Source organism: Gymnodraco acuticeps, unplaced genomic scaffold (assembly GCF_902827175.1).
Source record: "Gymnodraco acuticeps unplaced genomic scaffold, fGymAcu1.1, whole genome shotgun sequence".
In the NCBI taxonomy this organism is placed as follows: domain Eukaryota; kingdom Metazoa; phylum Chordata; class Actinopteri; order Perciformes; family Bathydraconidae; genus Gymnodraco; species Gymnodraco acuticeps.
Genome location: NW_022989955.1, coordinates 7974 through 23207, shown reverse-complemented (window position 1 = coordinate 23207; position 15234 = coordinate 7974). Strand labels below are relative to the sequence as shown.

Here is a 15234-nt window from a genome sequence, read left to right as displayed (position 1 = left end):
TTTTGTTGCAAATATGACAGCGTGCAGGAGGTATTTGCACCTGTCTCAGAATATAAATATGCAAAGTGAGTTTCCTGTTATATTTTCTGACCGGACACCGTCAGTGAAATGTTTTAATCAGTGTTGTTTGATTTAAAATCCCCCCAAAAAGATCAAATATGCAGTTTTTTTCATAATTTTATTTGGTTTTCTCTTTGAGCAAGTTTCTATTTAATACCGGTACTTGAATACTTGAAGAACCTCTTTAAAAGACAGAATTCAGAATATTGACTTCACGCCACGGACAGACTGTTTACACCAGTGTTGTTTATTCATCTTGTGTTTTATTTCAATGTGTGCACAGAACATTTACACAGCAGGCGAAGGAGAGATTTAGTTGTTATTATGAAGTGCATTCAGGTCAAAATCATTATTTAAATACAGTCTTAAAGGAACTTTGATCGTGACGAATCACAGATCAAGAATTATTTATTATACATTTATATATGTTGATACCATTTGTGCAGGTTTCATGAGTTTCTCATCAGTGCTGTTAAGGCTAGCAAGGAATCAAGGAGCCAAGGAGCAGAGTATATGTTTCTGTCTAAAGAATATCAGAATCTCACACATGTTACAAGACCCTATGCTCAATAAGACCCCATGCTAAAGAAGACCCCATGCTAAATAAGACCCTATGGTCAATAAAACCCTATGCTCAATAAGACCCCATGCTCAATAAGACCCTATGCTAAATAAGACCCTATGCTAAATAAGACCCTATGCTAATAAGACCCTATGCTAAATAAGACCCTATGCTAAATAAGACCCTATGCTAATAAGACCCTATGCTAAATAAGACCCTATGCTAAATAAGACCCTATGCTAATAAGACCCTATGCTAATAAGACCCTATGCTAAATAAGACCATATGCTCTATAAGACCCCATGCTCAATAAGACCCTATGCTAAATAAGACCCTATGCTCAATAAGATCCCATGCTCAATAAGACCCCATGCTCAATAAGACCCTATGCTAAATGGGACCCTATGCTAAATAAGACCCTATGCTCAATAAGACCCCATGCTCAAGAAGACCCCATGCTAAATAAGACCCTATGCTAAATAAGACCCTATGCTCAATAAGACCCTATGCTAAAGAAGACCCTATGCTCAATAAGACCCTATGCTAAAGCTAGAGTTTTACGGGGCGTGGTTTGCAATTCGCCCAGCCAATCAGAAATTGGAACCTTTTCCTCCCCAGGAAAGTCCCACCTCTCTAGCAGGGACTGAAAAGTTCTAGTTCCAGATCTTTTTGGTGTGAACGCAAAATCCCAGGAACTATCGGAACTATTCCTGGGAAAAGTACTCCGGTGTGAAAGCGCCTAAGGACTGTAATGACCGTTGCTAGGGAGGATCAAGAAAGAGAAAGGAAAGGAGGTTCAAATAAAAAAAAATCTTAATAATGAAAATGTTTCCACACAAATCATAATGTTTTGCAAATTTGGCGGCCCACTTGCAACGCCTTCACCGCCCACTAGGGGGCCGCGGCCCACAGGTTGGGAACCACTGATCTAGAGAGTCCTAACGGCTCTTATCAGGCTAACACTGAGGGACTTCCGGGTCATTTCCCTCCGTTAGGAAGGTTCCTAAACTGACTATTCGACCGCAGCCCTGATGCAGTGCTAATGTCCTGATGCTTTGATGTAAAGGCGGATATTGAGAGGTTTTATCTCCATATTTAATTATTCTTTGGACAACAATTGGATTTCTGCTGTTATCAAAAATTGTGCCATGATATTACATTTATACCAACTCAAAAAATACATTTGAATTATAATCTGATATTGTACATACTGGGTTCTTCCAATGTCTATATTTTGGTTCAAATATTTAGCTTTATCTTCACTTATTTAATTCAAAAAGAGATTTAAATGTCCGTTTAAGTCATATTTAAAAGCTGTTGAACAACTCTGTGCTGAAAACATTACATTTATGATTAATATGTTGGTTTATTTTTGTAAATGTGTTTACTTTTCTGAAATAATAAAAGCCAAACTTAAAGAGTATATTCAGACGTTTCTTGCCGTTGCTGCCGATTGTGTATTTGAACTGATTAATGTGTCAAAATGAAAGTGTTTGATTAAAACTGATGTTTGTCTGAATGATTTAATGAAATATTGTGATGCGTTTTTTTCCTGTTGCATTTAGTTTTACATACGGTCTTGTAGACTTTCTACAGTCAGCTCTTCAGAACCAACATTCATTTAAAATATGGAAGCCCTGTGCCCTGAGACCAGTTTCACCGCAAGTACGGAGTACGGTTCAGAACTCTTGACTTTTTCAGAACCGTGATTTCAGGTTTTTTTTCTCCGAATTTAGATTTTTCTTCAGGATTCGGAATTTGTTTCTCAACATGTTCACTTTTTCCTAGAAATCGGACTTTTTTCATAAATTGGAATTTGTTTTCAGAAATCCGACTTTTTCCAAGAATTCTGACTTTTTCATAATTTTTGAATTTTTCCAGAATGAGTCTTTCTTAGAAACATGTGGATTCCTAGAATTCTTACTTTTTTCATAATTTTTTATTTTTCTTAGAATTCTGACTTTTTTCATAATTTTGACTTTTTCCTAAAATCCTGAAAAAAAAATCAGAAATCCGAGCTCTTCTCTCTGATTCGCTCTAACTTGTCGTAGTTTTCGTCTCAGCTGCCGGCCCGCGGTTGCATCTCATCTTCGGCAGCTGTTTAGTGGAAAAATATTTTTTTCATAATTTTGAACTTTTTTTCAGAAACCTGACTTTTTCTTAGAGTTCAGGGTTTTTAAAACTAGTTTTTTTCAGAAATGCAACTTTTAGAAAGAGGACGATTCCTAGAATTCTGACCTTTTTATCAGAAATCCGACATTTTCTTAGTTTTCGTCTCAGCCTTTTCGTTACATCTCATCTTCGGCAGCTGTTTGGTGCGTACGAGATACGACAGCGGTTGAATGAAGCTGCTCATGGACAGAATCAAGTAGGTGAAGCTGGTGAGGATGGAGTAGGGCAATAAAAGTTTGGGAAACAACACCTTGATCAGGGACTCTGCGAGCGACGGCAGGTAGTGGAAGTCCACCATCACTAACGCCGTGAACACCATCTTGAACACTCTCTTCTTCACCGGGTGCAGATCCTTCCCTCCAGGACCCGGCCCCCGCAGAGACTTCAGGATCAGGACGTTGCTGGTGCAGATGGTCAGCATGGCCACCATCAGGATCATCGCCAAATTGTAAAACGGCATTAGTTTCGCCAGACCGCAGACCGTGAACGCTAAGACGCTAACCAGCAGGCACAAGGACAGGCGGAGCTTAGGTTCTTTGAGACAGAGGAAGATCAACGGGTGACAGACGGCCATGAATGCGTCCAAAGAAGTAGCGCAGAGCAACATCGGACCCCCCGCCTGACTCAAGCCCCAGGACAGGAAGTTAGCGTTCGCCTCAGTTTTATTGAACATGAAGTAGATGTACTCGATGACGACCATGAAGCAGAACATCATGTCGAACACGGCCAGGTTGAGGACGAAGATCTCAGAGGTGGAGCAGATGTTGGGTTTGCCCAGCAGAAGGCGAAGAACCAAAGCGTTGGCCGGGATCCCGAGAGGAGGAACCAGGACTATGGTGGGCAGGAAATACCAAACCAGATCTGAGATGGGAGCGGTTTCGTTTCGTCCGTCCATCTCGGGGTGAGTTCCGGTTCTTTGATATCTGTGGAAAGAGAAGATGCTTTTACAATGTGCCAATTATTTGGTTCATTCAATCCTTCTGCTTGGATGGTTAAAAGAACCGGCCTTGGGTTTATGGTACTTAGTCAAGCTGAATATTCTTAAAAATAGTAACTCATAATAAAAGACAAGGCTGCACTTCTATTTGGACTCAAGTGTCTCTCTTCATGTCCACGTTGAGCCTTTTTCCCTTTATGAAGTTGCCTGCTCTCACACTTGGTCTGAATCGACTTGTCACTCTTTAGTTTGACAATGAGGGAGGAGGAAGATTAAAGTACATTAATCACCGGCAGGACTACAGGTTATTCTGCTCCAATAAACGGGCTTTTCTGGGGTTTTGATGTGATCGTTTCTGTCTTAAAGACACAGGCAAAAACAAGATTTTTTTTAATTTTTTTTTTTTGTTTAATTCATCTATTCAATTATCATACATGAACATCATACATTCTACATACAACTAAGTCCAGGGACAGACATACAAAGCAACAACACATTACATAAAGTGGGGGACCTTTCTCCCTGCGTGTGCCTCTCCACCTCTGCTTCTTACTTCTTGCTTGCCAGCCTTTTCCCTCAACCTATCCTGAGGGAGTGCATGTATGTAGACACGTTAGTTTAGCTGCTATAGGCTTAGACTGTCGGGGGGGGGACCTTACTCCGTCTTTCTGGCTGTTTGTACCTGTAATGAATCTCATGCTCCGATTAACCCAGCTTCCCCCAAATCTCTTTTTTGTGTCCATATCTACGCCGGGATCCTGAGTCGAGGCTAATCCTGTTGCTGTGGTCGTGTGTCCTGGATCCTCTATCCTGAGCACTGGATCTGAGTCCTGGACTTCGAGTCGTGGCTGAACCTGTCTCTGCGGTCCTGCCTGACTCTCATCATACTACTTCCCTGATGGCTCCCACAGGATTGTTGACATCCTCGTGGATTCATCTTCTTATTATACACACATGCATTTCCAAACATTTGGTCTACCTACGCTGTAAAATGTATTATCTCTTGGATTTACACACGGCATCTATTGCACGTCTGTCCGTCCCAAGCGGCAAACTGTGGGGTAGAGCCGGGAAGCCAATACGGAAGTGCCACACACTGCAGTTCATATATTGGCTGATAGGCGATGGCTGCAGAAAGGAGCAATTTCCATAGACCCCCATGTTAAAATGCCCGATTTTACAGCAGAAAAAAACATGTTTCTACCCCTGGCTCCATACATTTTATTATCGATATAGTTAGATTCCACCTTCATGATTATGGATCTGTGAGTGAATTGTTTTCTAACGCGACCCTTTATATTTATATTAGGTCTTAAAGTTTGTGCATACATTAGGGTGTGGTCACTTTGATTGACAGATACGTGCCTCACTGTCAGCTAACAGCAACTTGTCCAATCTGCTAGGCTACAACCATAGAGGCTACAACGTTAGTTAGTTGTAGTTACTGTACTTGATCCTTTAGCTGTGTTCGTGGTGATTGTGCCTGTTAGGGAATATTGTTACAAATACCAGATAATTAAAATGTCGTGCTGTGCGCTTGAATGTACTAACAGATCTTCCAAGAAGTCTACTTTCAGCTTTTTTCGGTGAGTAAAATGATAATATTATACATGTTAACCCCGTTAGCAGGTGTTTGTGTGCTTGTTAGCTTAGCTTGTTATGTAGCTTATTAGCCAGCTAAGGACGTAACCCTTTATACATATATACAGGTTAGTTTATGATTCAGCCTTGGGTAAGACTTTTATACTATATGGCTATGACGCCCATAATGCTAAACGGGAGCAAATGTTAAAAGGGGTGGGCCGCCGGAGTCCACGCCGCCGAAGCTAACGGGGCTGCAGGGTGCTAGCTCGCTAGCGCGTCCCGGCGGCCGTAGCTAGCACCCTGGGGCTCCGTTAGCTTCGGCCAGCGGCGGAGTCCGGCGTTATAACTGGAGATCAAGGAATGCATCGTAACGCGGACTTGGTTCGCCTGCAGCCCGCTGTAGTATTAGCTAAATAAATGATGTTGAGCAAGGCTTATTAAGCTGAACACCGCCACAATTATTCTGCTATGTATCGGTACTTATTTTATTTTATTTAATAATACCAAATAGCTAATTATCTTGCAGATTGTCTCGTTTGATTATGAATGTAACGTTTATATAGTGGAACTACACTGTTTTATCAAAACCAAAGTGCCACGCAGTGACTTGGTATGCATGTATTTCAGCAGGAAATGTGCAACCTAGATGACATTTACCAACACAGACTATATAGAAATATTTGTAAAAGTTGTTCATGCGTTACTAAGTGAATATGGCATTAACCCTCCTGTTGTCTTCGGGTCAAATCTGACCGATTTACTACTTTCATCAATCATGTTTTACATTCGATTGATACTGAGAGCATGTTAGCTTAGCTTCTTAGCCTGAGCTAGGACTCGAACGTCACGCTTGTTGGCAGCAGGTCCCGCCTCAGCTCCGCCTCAGCTCCGCCTCAGCTCCGCCTCAGCTCCGCCTCAGCTCCGCCTCAGCTCCGCCTCAGCTCCGCCTCAGCTCCGCCTCAGCTCCGCCTCAGCTCCGCCTCAGCTCCGCCTCTTTGCCCTTATTTGGAGAAGGCGGGAGAAGGCGGGAGTTAGACTCTGACGACACCGTCGAGCCGTTAGTGGCCGACTCCGCCTACTAAGGGCTTCACGCAACTCTGCAGAATCCTATGGGTGACGTCACGGACCCTACGTCCATTTATATATACAGTCTATGGTCCGTCCTGGGAGAGGGATCCCTCCTCTGTTGCTCTCCCTCCTCTGTTGCTCTCCCTGAGGTTTCTCCCATTTTTCCCTTTAAACTGTGGGTTTTCTCCGGAAGTTTTTCCTTGTACGATGTGAGGGTCTGAGGACAGAGGGTCTAAGGACAGAGGGTCTGAGGACAGAGGGTCTGAGGACAGAGGGTCTAAGGACAGAGGGTCTGAGGACAGAGGGTCTGAGGACAGAGGGTGTCTTATTGTCATACTGATATTCTGTGCAAACTGTGAAGTCCACTGAGACAAATGTAACATTTGTGATATTGGGCTATATAAATAAACATTGATTGATTGATTGATAAAGAAAAACGATGTGACGTCACCGTTACGTCACCGGCACTTTTCTGATAACTCCTGCTCTGAAAAAGGCGGTTTGTTTCAGATCTACAACTTAATATTTATAATTATATTCACCTAGGAGGAGAGGTTTTTGACTCAGTTTGTAAGTCTGTCATCAGGATTACAGAAAATCGAATGGCCTTATTTTTGGGGAAATGTAGTGGAAGGTTGTAGAATGGGCCATGACAACACACACAACATTTTGAAGTGAATCTGAAGGGAAACACATGCTGAGTTTCAATTAGCTAGCATTGTCAAATAGGGCATTTGTGCTGCATTTAAGTGGTGTTGGAATAATCGGAAAAATTAGTTCCTGACTGTGAAACATTTTGACTCAGAAAGTCTTTGAACATTTTGACATGTCATGGCTATCTTTTCTTTGTTGTCGCGCAATTCCTGGAAACATTTAAAGCAATCAAATCGGACTTCAACGCGTCCTCTTTGTGAGCCTGATTATTAACTAACAATATTATCTCAACGCTGGCTCAGGTCCATTCAAGTCAGCGAAGATAATTATCCCGCCATGCATTTTACCCAGAGCTGAAAACTGGATTGCTTTTTTTACTGACATTTGATATGAAAAACGCTTTTTTCTCCAGTTAAATGCAAACATTTCTGTCACGAAAAACGGTATTTAATCACTTAACGTCTGAAAATACTTTGGCTTTGGTCAGGATTACAGATCTCTCTTTGCATCACAAACATTATTCTTCACTTTGCATGTATCACGTTTATTATTACAGGTGTGTGTCTAGCTTGTAAACATCATGCAAATCCACCTAAGTGGCGGGCTTCACATCTTTATAGTTATGTGTGTTTTGTTTTTATAGTCATAGGAATCTTCCTGCTGTTCAGCATGTGGGGAAGACCACATGTTTTTTTGAAAATGCATATTTGTTTCTGAGGCGTCCAGCTTTGGTTAAACAATCTCATCATGAAAATAAACTTCAGGGAGAGATTTGACCCGACCGCTTCAGGGTGTACCTTTTTATACATATAGAGCCCAGCTACCTGTCGCCCTGCCCTCTATATATATATCTATATATAGATATTGTAAAGGAATATTTTGGTCTTGTTAAAGTATATAGAGTTTAGTGATTTGTCCTCGGGAATCTGTTTAATGGTTAAAGTGTATTCCTGCCTGTAATGTGATCCATAGCTTCTCAGGAAGACACAGGTCAAGAGGTCATCTGATGTCTTGTGGGGGAGAAGCTTGGCTCATGTGGGGTTACAATGCAACGAGTCTTTGTCTCGACATCTGGCATGCATTAAAGGAAAACCCGCGTGTTTTAGGGTCCTCCTCTTCTCTTTGTATAGATGGGTTCTTGGCGCTTTTGGGGCAGAGTTTGCTGGTATCTTACAGGAGAACTGTGATATGCTGTGAACTCTCCGGCCGCTGAGGCTCTCAATAAATATCAGTGTATTGACAGGCGAATCCAGTTTCACTCATTTCATGATTGGCTCAACATTGCTGCAAAGAAGTTTAAACCTCACAGATATATATATATATTTGTATTGTATTGTTATAATACATATTATATCAAATGTATACATACTATTAACTCACAACACACTACTTTTTCCAGTACATTAGTACCTTAAGTCTGAGTCATTGAGGCCCACATTTTCTTACACAAAATTTAACAAGACGTTTTTTTTTCTCACAGGTTTTAAAGTTTTATCAAGATGTACACAGAGGTGGGAGAAGTACTCAGATTTTGGACTTGAGTAAAAGTAGTAGTACTCAGATTTTGGACTTGAGTAAAAGTAGAAGTACTCAGATCTTGTACTTGAGTAAAAGTAGAAGTACTCAGATTTTGGACTTGAGTAAAAGTAGAAGTACTCAGATTTTGGACTTGAGTAAAAGTAGAAGTACTCAGATCTTGTACTTGAGTAAAAGTAGAAGTACTCAGATCTTGTACTTGAGTAAAAGTAGAAGTATTCAGATCTTGTACTTGAGTAAAAGTAGAAGTACTCAGATTTTGGACTTGAGTAAAAGTAGAAGTACTCAGATTTTGGACTTGAGTAAAAGTAGAAGTACTCAGATCTTGTACTTGAGTAAAAGTAGAAGTACTCAGATCTTGTACTTGAGTAAAAGTAGAAGTACTCAGATCTTGTACTTGAGTAAAAGTAGAAGTACTCAGATCTTGTACTTGAGTAAAAGTAGAAGTACTCAGATCTTGTACTTGAGTAAAAGTAGAAGTACTCAGGTCTTGTACTTGAGTACAAGTAGAAGTACTCAGGTCTTGATTAAAAGTAGAAGTACTCAGGTCTTGTACTTGAGTAAAAGTAGAAGTACCAGAGTGTAGGAATACTCTGTTACAGTAAAAGTCCTGCATTCAAAATGTTCCTCAAGTGAAAGTAGAAAAGTATTCTCATCAAAATATAGTGAAAGTAGCGACAGTAAAAGTAGTCGTTGTGCAGATTGGTCCATTTCAGAATAATATATATGATATGTTTTATAATGATTGATCATGAAAGTGTTCTCAAAGCTGGTGAAGGTGCAGCTAGTTTGATTGACTTTGTATACTGCAGGGTAGCTGGTGGATTTACTCCAGGTGGAACTAAAGTCTGATTTAACACTTGATTATATTCACATCATTCATCCACATCTGTAAAGTAACTAAAGGTATTAAATACATGTAGTGGAGTAAAAGTACACCATGTACCTCTGAACTGTAGAGGAGTAGAAGTATGAAGTAGAATAACATGGATTATGTTTTTGTAGAAATACATCAAGAATTTGAAGTTACGTTAAACGTTTAAGGCACTAAAATCTAAGTGAAGTAATCGCCAAGCCTAGCAACAGGATCTTACTTTTCTAGCGTTTGGTATCAAAGTGAAAATAAAGCTCCTTCAGAGAAACATTGAAAAATACTTTACCTGTCAGTGATGTTCATCAGATGCAGGTCAGCGCTGTCTGACAGAAACCAGACTCTTCATGGAGACTTCCTTCATTTGATTACCCACAATCAAAACTGACAGATGTTGAACCTTCAGTTAAACAACAATGTGGTCTGTTATTGGAAAACTTAACATCGGTTTGACTTCACTATAGAGAACTATATATATATATTTTTTTTTTATTTATTGGGATAAACCCCTTGAGATGCACCATCTCGTTTTCAAGGGGGTCCCGACAAGACAAAAATCAAAACATGACACACAAGACAAACCACGTACAGTCTATTAAGTAAAATTCAAGTAATACATACAATCATTACAATCATTACAATTTGAGAGACAGTCAAGCAAATCAGTTTCATCAATATCAGTTTAATTAATAACAAGTACAGACCAGTTGAACGTGAGATGATAATGCATGTTTAAACATACCCAATGATGCAAAAGATCTAATAGCAGCAGGTAAAGTATTCCAGTCAGTTGGGGCTTTGAACATGAACGCTCTGCTGCCAATCCATTTTTTTGCAGAGGGGGCAGAGAAATAAATCTGGACAGAATGTCTAACTTGATGATTTGGTGAGTAGGGTACAAAATACTGCTTTAAATAAGGGGGATAGTTAAGATAAATGCATTTAAATATCAGCTGAAGCCAATGCGTGTGTCTTCTTACATTTAATTAAGGTTGGTTGTACATTGTGCAGTGATGTGTACGAAAAGGACAACCAAGAACAAATCTGTATAGTCTATTGTAGGCTATGTTGAGTGGAGCAAGATCTGGTTTATGTGCATTTTGGTAGACAACATCACAATAGTCCATAATCTGAAGAATAAGTTGAGAAGCAATTCTCTTTCGGACACTGAGCGTAAAACAATTGCGAGAGCGGTGTAAAACACTGATTCCGTAATTGACTTTTTGTATTACATGCTTTATATGTAGTTTAAATGAAAGTTCAGAGTCTAGCCATACACCACGATATTTAAAGCTATCAACTTTATGCAGAGAAGTGCCATCCTTACATGTTATTACTACATTAGGTTTGGATTTGAGCTTCTGCCTGGTACCAAAGACCATGGTATAAGATTTTGTTTTGTTAAGCAGTAGTTTATTGTGTGATAGCCAGTCCTGTAAGATATTAAAATCCGATTGAAGAGAGATCTGAATTTGTGAAAAATCTGATTTGGATGTATATATGACAGTGTCATCAGCATAAAGGTGAGTACAACAATTAATGAGACAAGAAGGTAATCATTTATGTAAATAGAGAACAGAAGTGGGCCCAGAGTTGATCCTTGGGGTACACCCTTTTGTTGGATCAACAGGTCAGACTGTTTTCCATTAACAACCACACATTGCTTTCTACTGTGAAGGTACGAGTTAAACCATAACACTGTATTATTAGAAAGGCCAATGCCGTGAGGTTTATCCAAGAGCAGATATTGATCAACGAAATCAAAGGCTTTTGTCAAGTCAATAAAAATGGCACCTGTGAGTTCACCATCATCTGCAGCAGAGTACAAGTCATTCGTAAATTTAAGTAGGGCAGTTGTTGTGGAGTGATTAGGCCTGAAACCAGATTGAACCGGAGATAACATATTATAAGTATTGAGATAATGTGACAGTTGATTATAAATTATTTTCTCCAAAACTTTGGAAATAGAACAGATTATAGAGATTGGTCTATAATTATTTGTATCAAGTAAATCACCACCTTTATGGAGTGGAATGATGCGTGCACATTTCCAAATAGTCGGCAACTCACAGGTGGACAAAGACAGGTTGAACAAATCAGCAAGTGGGTAAATGAGAATATGGGACGCCAGTTTTATGAACCTGTTTTATATACCATCGAGTCCTGCACTGCCATCCACTTTTAATTCTGTGATAGCATTATGAACTGCGTGTGGTAGAATCTTCTTAAAAGAAAAAGAACTGTTGCAGTATGAGTTACTATTAGAAATACCAGTCGTCAGATAGTAGTGTGGAACATACATTAGCGAAATGCTGATTAAATATTTGGGCAATGGATAATGGGTCATGAATTATTGTATCAGCAGTTCTTATTTTATTAATAGAATGTTTTATTTATTTAAAATAGATTTAATTTTAGTCCAAAATGGCTTGCGATTCTTAAAGTCCGATGTGAGAGATTCTTTATAGTAGTTCGATTTAGCATTTTGGGTTTTGGTTTTACTCAGATTTCGAAGATGCCTGTATACTTCCCAATCGGCTATAGTTCTTGAATGAAGATATATCGACCATGCTTTATCCCTTTCCCTGAAGAGACTGATGAGTTCAGAATTGATCCAAGGGAGATGTTGACCTTTGACCTTAACCGTTCTCACAGGTACATGTTTGTTCATGACATCAGTGAGCTCTTTATGCAGAAAATCCCGAGCATCTTGTACAAAAGGTATTAGTTGAAATCTGTCCCAATTAAGGGCAACAACATCATTAATAAATAAATCAACATTAAAAAAATTATATTGTCTGGTTTTGACTAGTTTTGGAGGCAGTTTTATTAATTAGATTTTCCATACGCAATAAACAATTGAATGATTGCTGAAGCAATCCGACATGACACCAGCTTTTAAGATTCTGTCAGGGTGTGACACCAGTATCCAGTCAAGCAGAGATTGGGTTCTAAGAGTGATACGAGTTGGCTCATTAATTAGCTGTTTAACATTTAGACTACTGAAAAGTTTTTTCTCTCTATCAGATGATTTATCCAACCAATTTTTGTTGAAATCCCCAAGCAAGATTATTTCATTTCCGCAGGAAATAAGATAAGATAAGATAAGATGAACCTTTATTAATCCCCGAGGGGAAATTCAGTTGTACAAAGCAGCAACAGGGTAAGCGTGAAAAAACAGGACAGCAAAGATTCACACAGATTAATAAAATCAAAAATCAAGAAAATCAAGAAAAAAAAAATTAAAATAATAATAAAAGACTATGAAATAGGAGATGAGTAAAAATAAGAGTAAAAAAACTGTCAGCATATGTACATATTTGGTCATCTAAGTTATAAAGTACGGAATAAGTTAAAGTGACATGGAGTTGATAGTGTAGATGATGTGGTTAAAAGACTCTGCAAGTGAAAAAGGTAACTATAAAGGAACTACAGCACGGTCACATGACTTCACGTCACCACCTCTAAGCTAAAGGCGGCTAATGTTGGGCTATAAAGGAACTACAGCACGGTCACATGACTTCACGTCACCACCGCTAAGCTAAAGGTGGCTAATGTTGGGCTATAAAGGAACTACAGCACGGTCACATGACTTCACGTCACCACCACTAAGCTAAAGGAGGCTAATGTTGGGCTATAAAGGAACTACAGCACGGTCACATGACTTCACGTCACCACCGCTAAGCTAAAGGTGGCTAATGTTGGGCTATAAAGGAACTACAGCACGATCACATGACTTCACGTCACCACCACTAAGCTAAAGGAGGCTAATGTTGGGCTATAAAGGAACTACAGCACGGTCACATGACTTCACGTCACCACCGCTAAGCTAAAGGTGGCTAATGTTGGGCTATAAAGGAACTACAGCACGGTCACATGACTTCACGTCACCACCGCTAAGCTAAAGGTGGCTAATGTTGGGCTATAAAGGAATTACAGCACGGTCACATGACTTCACGTCACCACCGCTAAGCTAAAGGCGGCTAATGTTGGGCTATAAAGGAACTACAGCACGGTCACATGATTTCACGTCACCACCGCTAAGCTAAAGGTGGCTAATGTTGGGCTATAAAGGAACTACAGCACGGTCACATGACTTCACGTCATGTGACCGTAGCAATACCAGTGGGGTATTTACTGACATATTTTATGTGGTAGAACGAAAAGTTAAAATCTCTTCAGCTTGTGTTAACCACAGACTTTATTTCAGGCTAACAACCAAAAAAACATTCAGAAAACCCTTGACCTCCAGACCAGGGGACAGGAAGTGAGGAAATGCTGAGTCATGTCAGGGTTTTAGGACTAATTTCTGCACCACTCTACTTCTGTCTGACTGAGTGAACAGATACCTAGTCACAGGGAGCAGAAATCCCACAGCAACTACAGGCTGAGATCCTCCTCCTGACCTGGTTGTGTAATGAAATCGTTATGAAACACAGTATTTCTGTTTGTGGGTGTTAGTCGTGACTTTGCAAGCTTGTATTCCCAACAGAGAGTTGTGTATCGCCACACTGAACGCACATCAGTAACTCCTTGCATTATATTTCTCATGTATGCTCAGCTTGCATCACCTGTTTACTGCACCGTTGCATCAGTGAGACGAATGTGCAGTTATAGTTCTGCTGCAGATAAATCAAACACAACTGGGATCAGATTTCCCTTGTTAACATGCACTTTAAATGACATTAAATGTAAAAGCATATTCTGGCCAATGTCTTCGGGAAACTTCAGACGTCTTTATATGACATATCCTAAATGCATATTAACTCAAACACCTAAAGACGCTCCAGACAACAACAGGTGTTCTGAGCCCTGAAGGCAAACGCTTACTCAAAGACTAGACATTATTACAAGGGGGTCATTTATTTTAACCCCTGCAGCTGTAATAACGCCCATGTGTTTGTTTTCAAACCACAGAATCCCTGAAGCAACCTCATTTTGCATTACTGCCCAATCGTTGAGAAGATATAACCATCATCCTTCAGACTGGACCAATCCAACGCTAGTTTAATTCCCTTTGGACGAGTTTATAAACCTCTGTTGTCGTTGATGCTGGGCTACTTACAGAAACCTTTAGCAGAACAAAAGGACTGCAGGGCGCTGTGAACCCTTCCAAGGTAAGATGGGACCTTTATGGAGCATTCATGCATGAGTAGAATAAAAGAAGTCCTCTTAGACAATATCTCAGTTTGGTGTTAATCAAATATCTGGTGGTTTTGGTCTTAGTTGACCAAGATGTCTTTAGTTGAAAAGTCTTTTTTAATGCACATTCATGCTAAATATCTCATTACCAAGAAACTAAAGAGCAGAACTCTGATAAACATGAGATTTAAAAGCTTTTGCACGATTCTTTCTAGAGGAAATCAGTTTTACAACATTGCTTATTCCACAATATCGTGTGAGTGTTAACTTCAGATGTCTTGACTTGTTGTTCCTTCAATTTGTTTGCATTAAAATGACTTCTGGATCAAAAGCAATGACGTAAGTTTAGACGTTAAAATGTATATTGTCAACTCGTACCTTATCCTCCCTTTTCTTTCTCATAGCTAGCTTGTGCTGTACCTCAGCCACATCGTAGATGCATTGATGCACACAATAACATTACATTGCATTTAGCTGAGGCTTTTATCCAAAGCGACTTACAATAAGTGCATTCGACCAGGAAGACACAACCTTGAGGAAAACAGAATCATAAAGTACATCAGGTTTCATAGAGCAAAAACATTTCAAGTGCTACTCAACTGGCTTTAGATAAGCCAGTCCTTTATTAGTATATAAGTGCTTTGTTAA

General features: G+C 39.7%; 1 protein-coding gene across 1 annotated transcript; it reads right to left on the bottom strand.

Moving 5' to 3' along the window:
* Window positions 1–286: 286 nt before the first annotated feature.
* LOC117542830 (galanin receptor type 2-like) lies at window positions 287–3710 on the bottom strand. The gene has a single exon (XM_034210694.1). It carries the CDS (start codon window positions 3687–3689, stop codon window positions 2868–2870), a length of 822 nt encoding a protein of 273 aa, XP_034066585.1. The 5' UTR covers window positions 3690–3710; the 3' UTR covers window positions 287–2867.
* Window positions 3711–15234: the final 11524 nt, after the last annotated feature.